Source organism: Physeter macrocephalus, unplaced genomic scaffold, assembly GCF_002837175.3.
Source record: "Physeter macrocephalus isolate SW-GA unplaced genomic scaffold, ASM283717v5 random_315, whole genome shotgun sequence".
Classification (NCBI taxonomy): Eukaryota; Metazoa; Chordata; class Mammalia; order Artiodactyla; family Physeteridae; genus Physeter; species Physeter macrocephalus.
In genome coordinates this window covers 8125-21242 of record NW_021145596.1, presented here as the reverse complement: position 1 = coordinate 21242, position 13118 = coordinate 8125, and the positions used below count along the sequence as shown (strand labels likewise).

Genomic DNA, 13118 nt, shown 5'->3' with positions numbered 1-13118 from the left:
CGCGGCGGGAGAGGATGAGGCGCAGGGGCCTCTGGGAAATGTAGTTCGAGCGCCTCGCTCCTTCCCGGCGAGCTAGGGCCGCGAGAGCTGGGACTATGGGGTCCTGACCCGACCCAGAAAGCGATCTCCGGGGCCGTCGGGAGATGTGGTTCTTGCCCCAAACTCCTCCCATTGCTCTTGTCGAGGCCATGGCCCGTGTGAACTACCACTCCCAGAGTGCGGTGGGCCTCGGACCCTGGGAACACCAGAGACACTGGAAAATGAAGTTCGCTACTGTAGGAGGCGTGGGCTGGGTAAGGGGCGGCGGCAAAAGATTAGTCTCAGTTCGGAGCTCGACCCGGCAGCCGTTTCGTACAGCCTGGAGGGAAGATGCCCGAGAGGCTGCGGCCTTTCGGCTCTTGTGCTCTAGGAAAGGAGGGTGGCCGAAAGCAGGGCGGAGCACGCGTTCCTCTCGAGCCCCCGGCTGGGGGCCCAGACTCAGACTCCGCGCGCAGTTGCTTGCTGTGGAAGGGACGGGTAACTTGGGTTCTGACAGCCTTCCCCAACAGGGCTCGCTGCTAACTCGGCCTGGACGTCGAGTCCTCGCGGCCCGCTGCCTCCGGGGGAGGAGAGGGAGCCCCGGGAGACGGAGGAGGTGGCCGCCGCGCTGAACCACCAGGGGCCGCTACAGGACTAGGGGCAAGGCTGTCCCCCGCCCGCAGGCTAAAGTCCGGACTCGGCTTTCTGGTCCCGAGAGGAGGGCACAGGAAACTCTTTATTTTGGTGATGAACTGCCGGTCCCCGCACAGTTAACCTTCACTCGTGCACACTTCACTGCCCTCACCCCACACGGGCTCGCTGGCCCAGGTTTCTGTGGCCCGTGGTCATCTGGGAGAGGGCTCTTGGCGCCCTTTCTGCGACGCTTCTTGGAGCAGAGTTTGCTAGGCTGCCGTAGCCGCGGTGCGAGGTCAGAAGCCTAGCAGGCCCGCCGGCCCATCTTTCATTCTGTACGCTTGGCTGAAGCCAAAGAAGCTACTGACACCCTGTCAGGTGGTTGAGGAAGGGGGCCTACAGGGAGAGGTCGAAGCCCGAGATGGCCTCGAGGAGGAGGAGGAGGAGGAGTAGAGGAAGGTGGAGCGAATGGTCCATCCCGGCGGGAGCTGGCTGGGCGAGTGGCCGCGCATGTGCGTCTGCATGGAGGCCAGGCTGGGGCAGCCGGCCTGGCACAGAGGGCAGCGGTAGGGTGCGGCCCCGTGCGTCCGCAGGTGTTTGGTCATGGCTGAGAAGTCCCGGGAGCGCTGGGGACAGAGGCTACAGGAGAAGGGCTTCTCTCCTAGGGCAGGTGGAGGGGAAGACCCATGAAGGAAAGAAGAAAGGAGCGAAGGCTGGCCTAGGGGTAGATTGGGGCAACTGGGCAAGGTCGTTGCGGGGGAGCCAGACAGTCAGAGAGGTACTTAGGAGTGGGCCCACTGAAGTTTGGAAGGAGGTAGACAATTCACACAGGGCAGGGCGCCCATACCTGTGTGGACACGGTAGTGCGTCTCCATCTGATGTTTGAGTGAAAACCTCTTTCCACAGACAGAACAAGAATAGGGCCGAGACCGAGCAGGAGGGGGTGGGGGAGGGTGTTGGTGAGATGGGTGGCTTGCTGTGCCCACAAGACCCACACAAGTTGCAAGTTCACCTGTGGGGACAAAAGGCAAAGGAGGGCAGGGCTGGGAATCCCAGAGCCGGATCACTGGAACACTCAGGCAAGACATCAGGGGCTACAGTGGGGCTGAGGCAAAAGTGCCCTCACCCTACTCACCTGTGTGCCTCTGATCAGACTCTTCCATCTCCCCAGGGCTGAGCTGTGTGGGGCCCTGGGGGAGGGAACCTGAAGGGAGCAGAGTGAAGTAGGGGCTCTGCCCAGGCTGGACTCCTGGAGCCCCAGCCTCAGCCCCAGCTGAGAGAACATGTTACAGGGTGCATGCAGGGCAAGTGAGGGGCTTACCTGGGGTGGGGCTGCAGGAGGCCAACTGGTTCTGGCTCCAGAGGCCTTTGTGGAGGTTCAGGGACAGTGGGATCCTGGGAGTGGGATGGGGAAGAGTTACAGCTTTGGCTACACCTGGGATCCTGGCCAGTTCCTTTCTGGAGAGGGAGGTGTCATGAGTCCTCAGGGGCTGGGCTTTGGCTTTCCCTGTGGTGGGAGCTTCTTGTCCTTTCCCCAGCTCAGGAAATGTGTAGTAGAGATAAGAGATGTGGTGCCCTTCCACCCTTCACTGCTGCCTCTCCTGAGCCACTCCCTCCCAACCGGAGGTCTTCCATAGGCCCTTCAACTTACCTCTGGTCCCGAAGCCAGACCTCCTGCCGGGCTGCAGTCATGGGGGTGCTATCGGAGAAGGGAGTGCCATATCTGGGCGGCAACAGCAGGATGCTCCACAGGGCAGGCTGGCCCTCCCCCAACCAAGGGGCCTCAGCCCACCAGGGCCTAGGGGTGATGCCGGTTTGGAGGGAACCTGGTGGGGGAAGGGGGCCAGGGAACTCCCGCAGACTTTCCTCAGAGCCCCCTGGACTGTCCCTCACCCACATGATCACTTCTTGCTTCCCATCTACTCCTCCGCGGCCAACAGGGGATTGGTTGAGTTTCTCCTCTGGTCTCATCTGCTCCCCTTGATCCTCCAGAGTTGCCTCTGCCATCTCAGGGCTCTCTCTTGGTGGCCTGTGCCTGTGCAACGTCTCCTGTTCTTTCCCACCAGCTCTAACAAACTTCTGTGGTCTCTGCTTCTCTCCAAAGCCCCCCACTCCTCTCATAGAATCCCTTGTGAGTTTCTCTGGCTCCTCCTGTTGTTCCTTCAGCCCTGGACCCATCTCTTCTCTGGCCGTATCTCTTCGAGCCCTCTTGCATGCCTCTTCCAGGGACTGCACCCCTAACGCTCTGGCTGCCTCCTCAAGGGGCCCCAGTTCCCCAGGTTGCAGCTCTAGGCTCTCCCCATAAACAAAGTGCAGAAGTTGGGCAAAGGTGGAAGGGCTGATACCTTTCACCAGAGCCCAGCGACCCCTGCGACCCAGTTGCTGGCTCACACCTGCCAGCACCAGGCTGTGGGCAGGGAACTCCTGGCTCCCCACTGTGATCAGGGTATCACATAGTGCTGGTCGGAGCCTGGCTGCTAGCCGTACCAGCCGATCAGAGCCATAGGGACTAGGCAGTCTTGTTGGGGACATGGGCATTGTGCCTTGGCTGGGTACCAATCTCAGAGGTTCTGAGAGAAGGGCCACAGTGTGGGGTCCATGGTGAAAAGGGGAGGGAGGAACAGCATATTCTCAAGCCTGTGGAGGTGAGGGGAGAAAGAGTGAGTTGCTGGTTCTGAAAACGAGCTCTCTGTCCTGAATGGAGCAGATAAACTGACCCGAGAGAGGACCTGAGCTTATCCAGAATCATAGCAGGGGCCAGGGGTGGGGGTGGGGTGGTGGTAGAATGGAAATTAGACCAAATTCAGGACTTAAAGAGCAAGGACCAGACAGTTAAGAACTATCTCAAGTAGTGGATTTAAGACTAGTATAGATGGGTTCTGCCAGTTGGCAATGTCTGACTTAAAGGATAGCAAACACTGATACTTCTGCTTCTCCAAGCTCCTCTGCAGGGAAAGACCTCTGAGTAGGTCAGGCTCTCCTCATTCCAGACAAGAAGATCACCACAAAACCCAGTCAGCCCTGGAAGTTAGGGATGGAGCAAGACACAGCTTCATGGGTGAGTTTAGAAAGCTAGTGTGTCCTCCCCCTGCAAGCCCATTATGTGGAGCTGAGGGTCCCGAGAGGAAGAAAGGGCAGCAAGACAGGGGTCGTAACTGCAGGAGGGCAGGCTCTAAGGCATCAATCAATCATCTCCCTGAGGACGAAACTTCTAGAACCCATCCTCAGAGAAGGAACTGGAAGAGACCAAAGACTCCCATGCAGTGAGATAAGAGAGCAGGTCAGAAGCCACAGGAGAGAAGGCTCCTCACCCAAAGATGGAGAGACTTTGGAGAAGGCTTTGACCCTTGAGGAGGCCATAGAAAGGGAAATGGGAACTATAGAGGGAGAGGCTATTTCCTCTCAAGAGTAGGATAAGGAGATGGTTCAATTTTGTTTTTCATAAGCCAAAAGTGAAGAACAGAAAGACAGAACTGAACAAGGCAGAACTTTATCACACATCAAAACCACCACAGTGGCTTTTAAGAAAACTGGGAACCCAAATATAAAGAGACGCACCTAAGTGTCGCAGTGCCCAGCAGGCATATTCCTAGGTGTGGGCTCACCATGAGTATGGACCCCATAGGAGGGAGGATTACTAGTTGGACACTTCACGGAGAGGGCTACAGGCTGGCAGGAAGTGGACAGAAAGAGGGGTGTAGTGGGAGGAAAGTCTCAGCTGGGGAGAAGCAGCCACTCACCGGTTGTAGCTTCCTCCTGGACACCGCATGCTCTGAACTGCTGTTGGGGCTCCTGGGCACCCCCACCCTGGAGCTAGCCCCGCCCCTGACCTCACAGTCATCCATTGGGTGTCCCAAGTATCAGTCTGCCACAGTCCCCCAAGGGGTGTGGTTTTATACCCCTGGCTGTGCTTCACCCCTCCAGGAGAGACCACTCCTCCCCTCCAGAGCCCTGGCATTCTGCCTCCTAACCTCCTGTCTCCTTATTTCATTTGTGAACTCCTAGAGTCAAAGAAGTGTATCTAAAGCAATAAGAACTTTGGGATAATCAGACCTGCGTTTGAGTCTCATCTCTGCCATTTACTAGTTGAGTCACCTTGGGCAAGTCACCTCTCTGAGCCTCAGTTAACTCATCCATGAAATAGGGATAACCTCTGCTTACCTCATTTGGAGGTGGGGTGAAGACGAAATGACATGATGTATGTGAAAATGGTTTCTCGGTATATAGCATCATTAAAATAGTATTAGTTCTGTTTCTTAGAGGTGTCAGTAGATCTCTAGCAGCTGGAAGCTCTTTCTCCTACCTCAAAAGTAAAAAGGACTGAAACATCTGCATTCTAAGGAGAGAGTGAAGGAGGGCCAAAAGCATGCCTCCTCCTTCCTCTCTCTGACTTGGTACTAGGAAGCCTCAACTGCTCTGTGGGAATGACCCCTGTCATCTGGGCCATCACTGGGGACTGGGTGTGTGAGTGACTCAGATCCTCCCATCAGGCTCTGATGGGGGCAACCCCAGGAAGGGCCTGTGGTGGTCTTCGAAGAGAAAAACTCCTTTTCTTGGGTTGATGACAAATGACATTTCTCTGAAATCAGGACTCCGAGGTTTCTTTGACTTCCTGCCTAGGGGGTGAAGGTCCTCAGAGATTTCCCCTCTTTTCACACTTTAGCACTCCTTAACCTGGGGAAAAGATGAGGTCTGAGAGAATCAAATTTCTTTCTCTGTGTCTTACTATTTCATTATTCCTCATCCTGTGGCAGAATTTTCATTCACAGAACAAGTGCTGCTAAATCGCTTATGATATGTGCCTAATAAATAACTGGAAGGTTAACGAGTTAGGCACTGGTAGGCTGCTCTGGTGACAGGACACAGTCTGGTTCCCCCTAGGCTTCTCTCTTAGATTCTGGTCCCCTCTTAGACTCAAATATTATGTCTCTAAAACTCCTGTTTCACCTTTTGGCTCCAGGACCCCCAAATGTTCAGACCATCCTTCTACTCTCTCTCCAGACCTAACATGCCTTCCCTCTACCTCTCATTCTAGCTTGTGTGCAAACGGATGTTAATCCCTCCTAGATCAGACAAGGGTGTGCCAATGGGTGGGGCTAGTGGAGGGGCAATAATAGTGTGGGGAGAGGGGAAGATGAGTCAGAGTGAAAGGGAAAATGCAAATGGGCAAGCTGTATTCATTTGCTACTCTGGTCGTTAAATAGTTTCCATTTCTGAGCTTTCTAACTCCTCACGCCACCACACCCAGGGACTCATTAGATACCCATATAAAAGACACTTGACTTGGACACAGAAATGCACCAATCCCTGATGTGTAGGTATACAGAGGGAAACATCCTTCCTCCAATACAGAAATACACACTCCCTGAGGATATGGAATAAGTGGGGAAAGCCATGAAGGAGAAACCCCAAGTGTAGGTATAGGGGTCTGGAAGATTACATCATCACCCAGTGGAGTAGGGTCCCCTCACCTCCCAGGCCTACATCATGTGCCCATGACTCGGCTCCCCCACTGATGGTTGCCCACTGATGTTCAAAAGAGTTGGAGGCTGTGCTCAAAGGGCAGCATCCTCTTATGCAGTTGACAGGGAGTGCCAACGGGCTTTCAGGAAACCTAAAAGTGAGGGCAAGGGGCAAGGGGACTCCCCATTCAGTGAACAAAAGCCCCCAAGATTGGGAAACCCCATCTTTCCTCCCACTTGGTGTCTACCTCCATCTAAGGATATCCCTTTAGAGACTGCCTCCTTAGAGGTATCTCTAGGGCTGTCTACACCTCAGCCCTTCTTCCTTCCTACATTCTTGACTGCACAGTCCAAACCACCTTGCACTAAGCAGTGATAGCAGAAGCAGAAGCAAATAGCACTCTGACTTGGAAGGGTAGGGACACTGCTGACTCTCTCTCTCTTTTTTTTGGCTGCACGGCATGCAAAACTTCCCCAACCAGGGATCGAACCCATGCCCCCTGCATTGGAAGCCCGGAGTCCTAACCACTGGACCACCAGGGAAGTCTGTGTTTCTCTTCTTGAAAGGACTCTCCTCCCTAGCCTCAGAAACCGTGCTCACCTTCCACTTCCCAGGCTGACTCAGTAGGAATCTCCTGCAGTTGTCTCTCTGGGGTGGAGCCAGGAAACCACAGGTCATGAGGACACAAGCCTGCATCCTGGGAGAGGGTACTGTAGGTGGGAGAGGTTAGGTAGGATATAATTGGAAGAAAAGAATGTGGGAAAAGGAGGTATGATTTTTGCCTCTCAGTCCTTTCTAATACTCATATTACTAAATAAAGTTTGAAATCTGATGTCTTTTATTCTTACTGATAGACTTGACCATAGCCCCTTCAGGCACAACCGAGCTTGCTGTAAAAATGTCAACACAGCAATACAAGTATAGCGTCTCTCAAGATTATTATATTATAATATTATGTATATTATATTATAATTAAAACTAAACCATCAGAATATGCCAATTAGAGGGATGATTATTTGTTTTATGAAAATATTCTCCCTTGGTCTCACGTATTGAGGTATTGAGTACCCCCAAAAGCCAGGTTAAACAAGATTCAATTCAGAAAAGTTCTATGAACTTTCCACTCTTCCCAGGAACACATCGCTTTCGGCAAATTAAGGTGGTTAAACTCCCCGCAGCATTTTATACAGATTAAGACCAATTATCCAAACCTTACATAAATCTTCAAATGTTCACTCTTTTTAGTTAAGTACATCCAACACATGCCAGAGGAGAGACACCACAGAATGAATGAGTTTCTTTCTTCTCTTAAATCTATGTTCTACATAGCCCAAGATCTGGATATAGTAATAGGCAGGTGAGCTGGATCTAGGTCTTAGAGACCGTATCATAGCACACCTTTTGTGGATTAAGTGGCAAAAGAACCAGATGAGAAGTAAAAACAACTTAGGTTCCACTGCATCCTCACAGTGGACTGCTTTTTTCTTCAGCTCTAACATGGGGCTAACTCTTCTGAGACCCTCAACTTCCTCATAGGGACTATTTTCAAGACCAGTATTGAATATCCATATTGCCTCAAATCCAGACAGACGGCCCCACTCTGACCTCTAGTTGTGTCCCTCCTCATGGGCTGAGGAGTCCAAGGGTATCTAGGAAGTACCCCCCTGGAACCTGTGCCCCCCAATTCTAGACCGTGCTCTGGGAACTCAGACCCTGGACCTCCTGGCCCAAATAGCCCACTTCCCGGGTTTACATTGGCCTCAGCCCCATGTCTGTACTCTTCCGCGTGGGCTATGTGATTGATGTAATTGTGTGGCCCTGATTGGGTGGGAGGGGCACATAGACTGAACTTGGACATGCAGGCTAGTATGTGAGACACCTTGAAGTATGCGCCGACACCAGATGTGGGGATAAGAGGGGAAATCTCCATTTCTAGTCTTGCCTAAGCCCCATAAATAATTTGGGCGCCTGCTTTATTTTAGTGGTTCTTAACCTCTCAGGGGGTCACTATGCTTTTTAAAATTGTAAGTCGTGGAATCAACTCTTGACATCAGGAAATTGTAGATTCTCATACCATTTTGCATATTAATGACAAGAGAGTCACAGACTGCTCTGAAACTCACCCTTGGACAGGCTTCACTCATCCTTGTGGCTGCTTTTACCGTCCCCCTGCCAACACACATAACAGTTTTTTGGATTATTTCCAGGAGCTCATAGACTCCCCCCTTGCACCTCCACCCTTGGTTTAAGAACTCTGGGTGATAAAAAGATCTTCAGTAAAGACAACCTGGGTGATTTCCTAAAGAGCAGGATATCTCACACACCTCCTATGCTCCAGTACAACGTCCATCTTCCCCAAGCAGCTGCCCCATGCTTAGAGCCTGATGTCTTCTGGGAATGACCAGAAACAGTTTGCGGAAGAATGGGAACAGGGACTAAAAGGCCCCAGACACGACTCAATCCTGGTTCTGTCTAGAGCCACCACAAAACAATAATACTTCATGGAGGGCAAACAACCTGCTGGGATTCAGAGACACCCTCCCCACCCCAGAACCTCCAGGAGACCACGGCCCTAACCTCCTGGCCACGTTGTCCAACCTGGACCCAGTCCTGGAAAATCTTACACGAGCACCCCAACCCGGAAGCCAGAGTCCCCCAAAAGTCTTGAAGCCACATGTTCCCATGACAGCCAGGATGCAATGACTCTTGACAACTTCCCATTGGGCTTTCGACTTCATCAACACTCACTCTCAGCCCAGGCTGGATCCAAAGACTCCAGAAAACCTCTCAAGTTCTCACTAGTTTCATTTCTTGGTCAAAGACTCCCAAGAACCTCTGGAGAGTCGCAGACCTCTCCAGTCACCAGATCCAGTCTCAGTCCAGAGACCCCGGACAACCTCTCATAGTTCAGAGGCCATACTTCATGACCAATGACCCCACACAGAGCTCCAAGTGCCTCCACCTGCCCCACAACACATTTCCAAATCAGGCTGTCTCAGGGACCGGGGACATGCCCGCCTGGTCTCTGCCCAGCTGGGCCCAACGGTGCCCAGGAGGCCCCGTTTCCAGCCTCTCCAGGGCAGAGGGAGTCCCCAGAGCCTAACGCCCTCACCCCCACTTCCCGATCCTCATCCTCAGGGCGACCACTCAAGCCCCCATACCTCAGCTTTGCCTGAGCCAGGCCAAAGCCCCAAGAAAAGAAAGAAAATCCATGGCACTCACCGACTCAGGCCCTGTTCCTTTCCTCACTCCGCCTCACATACACTCAGGGCACATACACTCAGGGTGGCACAAGCCCGAGTGGCCGTTAGAAAGTGGAAAGGCGCGACGCTCGGAGCTCGAGGCCGGGCCGCATGCACAGCTCGCTGGTCGCCCTGGATCCCGAGGCAGACGCTGATTGGCCGCAGTGCTGGCCACACCCTCTTTCCTGGCTCCCGCCGGCTGAGGGATCTCAACAGTCTGGGAGGCACCTAGGACAGCTCCACTCCTCACCACCCCCGCCCCTCCCCGCCCCCGGGTCCCCAACTCTGCCTCGCGACCTCCGCTGATTGGCTGCGGAGCCGAGCTCGCGCCCACCTGACTGGAGCTGTGGAGGGACAGGGCCTTAAATCTGATTGGTCCGCGGACTTAGGCTTCAGGCCTCTAAGGCTGAGATCTCATCCACCAGCCGGTCCTCAATGCTTTCTGGCTGCGGAGATTGCTTTGTCCCACCCTCTTTATGAAGAGACTAAGGCCTGAACCTCCTTCACCTGCATAGCTTTGGAGGATCCCTCCGCAAGTGCTCAGGAATACCACTGCTTTCCTGCTTCTATCTTTCCATCCTGTGTAGTCCTCGTTGCAAACCCTTTCACCTTTCTCTCAACCCCTTACAATCTGTGGAGAAGTGACTGGGATTGGATAGGAGGCCATCAGGCTTTGGGTGCCTGTGGGCAGCTCCCCTTTCCCGCCTCTTGCCTTGCACCACCATTAATTGGCTGCAGAACGCACCCTGCCTCACCCGGAAGTATGCGGGGACAGGGAAGACACAAGAGAGGGCAGTGCCTTGACCCCCCTCATTGGCCTAGATGCTCGCGCTTCAAATACACGATGACGCCTCAACTGTCTGCTGAGTCAGGATTAACTGCGTACTTCATGTACCAGCCCCCACCACACCGTAAAGAGAATGACCCATTACGCTGCCCCACCATTAACTGGCCCGGGGTTAGAACCCGGCCAGCGGGCTTTCTGACTAGGCAGGGCTTTGGTGCTGACACACCGTACCAATCTGTGGCTGGCCGACTGCCTCCCTTCTTCCCCCGGCCCCGCTGCCATTGCACGGTCGATCAGCTGGCCCCACTCCTAAGTGGCTTAGCCTGGACACATCCAATCAGGCGCGAGGGCGCTTTAAGGAGGCGGGCATTGCTCCACCGCTTCCACTTCTGATTGGTCCCGAGGCTTGCTTCTTCGCCTTTGATTGATCAGGGGACCTGGAGGAGGGAGCCCAGCCCAATGGTTTCGGGCGGCGGTTAGAATTCTGTCCCTTTGCTTCTGTTCAGCTTCGGGGTTCTGGCGACTGTTGTCTGGCGTCTCCTTCCCCACGGCTAGTGGGGAAATGGGGATGAAGAGTGAGGTGGGGGCAGGAGCTGGAAGGGGCCCTGCTGAGGACGGCGTGACTCGACTCAGAGGAGCTTAGGACAGTGGAAACCGAGACCACCTAAGGCGAGTGCCTGGCACGCGGGAGATAACCCTTCAAATAGCAGGGGAAAGACGGGCGCTGTAGTAGTAGTAACAACAGCCCTTTCCATGTACCACGCTTTGTGCATCATCTCACCGAATCCTTCTAAATAGCTCTGTGAGGGAATCTATTACTAGCCGGGTTAAACGCTGAGGGTCAGAGGTGAAGTCACTTGTCTCAGGTTCCACAGTGAGTATGGGCATTGCTGGGACTCCGACATTGTTCTGGTGAGAGTCCAACATCCGAGCTACACTATAATTAAGTAGGATTGATCTTATATAGATGTGGAATGGGGGGGGGGTCTGATGTGGTCACATGACCTTGGTTTACTTCATCATATAAATGAGTATTTTTGCTTGTTTGTTTTTCTTTTTTTAGACTTGAATCCCATCCTGAAGGCTCAGCACTCAGCATATATTTTCATGTCCTCAAACTCTGGGGCAAATGCATCTGCATTCTAGAAAAGGATATTTTAAAAATCAGCATCATAATATCTTTGCCACTTTTTGGCCACTGACACCGAACCAGCCCAGTTTTAAGTGTTTTACATGCATCCTCTGACTGAATCCTCATAAGCTGTATCAGATGTTTAATGTTATTTTTCTCACTTCACAGATAAGTATATTGAGGCTGACAGAAGAACTCGATTTCCCTAAGATCTCACCGGAAGTAATTGTCAGAGCTGGAATCTGAATTAGGCCTGTTGCAGTTTGACTCCAGAGCCTAAGCTCCTAACCACTGATATACAACGCCTCTCATCCTAACAGCTACAGTTTCCAGAGCGTGGGCACACATGGTCCTGGGGAATCCTCGTAGCCACTCTAGGAAGAGGAATGATGACAACACCCATTAGAACAGACAACAGAGGCTCATGGAGGTGAAGACACTCAGCTCACATAGCTGGTCCATGGCTGAGCAAGGAGTGGAATGAATGATACCTAATATGCTGAATCCACACCCCACATTCTTAATCACTCCTCACACTGCTCCCTTCCCATTTGACAAACGAAGAAACTGAGGTGCTGAGGAGAAGTCCAAGCTGGAATTCAGACCCAGGTCTATCAGACCCAAGAGATCACTCCCTGAACCACATTACCTCCAGGAAGTACGTGTCTGGTAGATCCTGTGTTGGGTCAGGTGAGAAGTCCTCATACCCAGCCAGCCTTGTCTGCAAGCAATGAGGTCATCTGGGCCCAATTTTGGCCCTAAAGGTGGTTGGGAGAGTATTTCACAGCCTCAGAGCCTTTGGGGGCTTCTCACTGAGAAGCCTTAATCATAATTGCTACAATTTATTGTACACTTTTTATGAGCCAGGCTAGGTGGAAAACATTCTGCATGTATCATCTCACTGAATCCTTATAATAATTCTAGGATATAGGGGTTGTTATTGTCCCCAATTTACAGGTGAGGAAACTGAGACCCAGGGCGGGATGTAACATTTCTATGTTTACAGAGCTAGTGAATGGTGGAGCCTGTATTGGAACTCAGAGAGCCTTACTCGAGAGCCCTCAATTCCAGCTACCACCCAGTGTGTACAAGCATGAGAAGATGGAGTGAGGGACCCTGGGTTCTGGCAGGATGGAGTCAGAACGGTTGTTGGTTTCATTCTGGAGGTTGGACTGTAAGATTTGAAGAGTAAGCTGCCTGAGAGGAGTAGAGAAATAACTATGGCTTATGGAATAACTATGCCATGCCAGGCCCTATGTTAACTACGCTTTAATATATGTTGAGAAGCCTTGTGGTTAAGAAGCTGGACACTGGATCCAGTCTGCCTGGATTCATGTCCTGGCCTTGCTACTTGCTTGTTGTGAGACCTTTGGCCGGTTACTTAACCTCTCTTGGCCTCAATTTCCTCATCTGTAATGTGGGGATAATGATAATAAATACCTCTCAGGACTGTCAAGAGGATTTTAAATGAACTGATAGAACAGTGGCATCTCTTCTCTTCTCCAGTGTTCTGAAACTGAGTTGTTTCCTTGCAATCAACATCACTTGCCTTGACTCTGCTGTAGATACTGAAAATTAAGGCTGGATATTTGCACTGGGAAAGTCTGGGGGAAGTGTGTTCCCAGAAGAGGTAGCAAGAGCAAAGGCCTTGAGACAGGAGTGAACTTAGTATGTCTGAGGTACAGCAAGAAGTCCAGCTGGAGCCAGGCAGATGACTAAGACTCAGGAGCTCAGCCCAACTACACATGTGCTCATAACAGGCATCAAAACGACCCTGTAGGGCTTCCCTGGTGGCGCAGTGGTTGAGAGTCTGCCTGCTGATGCAGGGGACACAGGTTCGTGC

At 52.4% G+C, this 13118-nt stretch overlaps 1 protein-coding gene across 2 annotated transcripts; it reads right to left on the bottom strand.

Annotated features, from left to right (window-relative positions):
* Positions 1–724: 724 nt before the first annotated feature.
* Positions 725–4431, bottom strand: ZBTB32 (zinc finger and BTB domain containing 32). 2 transcript variants are annotated; one of them, XM_024132510.1, is made up of 7 exons: positions 4392–4431; positions 2303–3288; positions 1973–2046; positions 1787–1855; positions 1499–1663; positions 1078–1312; positions 725–1047 (listed from the first exon to the last, which is right to left on the bottom strand). In XM_024132510.1, the coding sequence occupies exons 2-7, from the start codon at positions 3187–3189 to the stop codon at positions 1026–1028; spliced, it is 1452 nt and encodes a 483-aa protein (XP_023988278.1). In that variant the 5' UTR covers positions 3190–3288; positions 4392–4431; the 3' UTR covers positions 725–1025. The 2 variants fall into 2 exon arrangements, with proteins under 2 accessions (XP_023988278.1, XP_007101123.2); XM_007101061.3 differs by having other exon boundaries at positions 725–1312; positions 4392–4410.
* Between the last annotated feature and the right edge of the window lie 8687 nt (positions 4432–13118).

Bases quoted from the DNA above. Each gene is read 5' to 3' on its own strand.
- ZBTB32 (XM_007101061.3), bottom strand. From the start codon at position 3,189: ATGCCCATGTCCCCAACAAGACTGCCTAGTCCCTATGGCTCTGATCGG. The intron at 1,664-1,786 runs GTGAGTAGGGTG...TTGTCCCCACAG, and splicing joins GTCTGATCAGAGGCACACAG to GTGAACTTGCAACTTGTGTG. The intron at 1,313-1,498 runs GTATGGGCGCCC...CACCTGCCCTAG, and splicing joins GCACTACCGTGTCCACACAG to GAGAGAAGCCCTTCTCCTGT.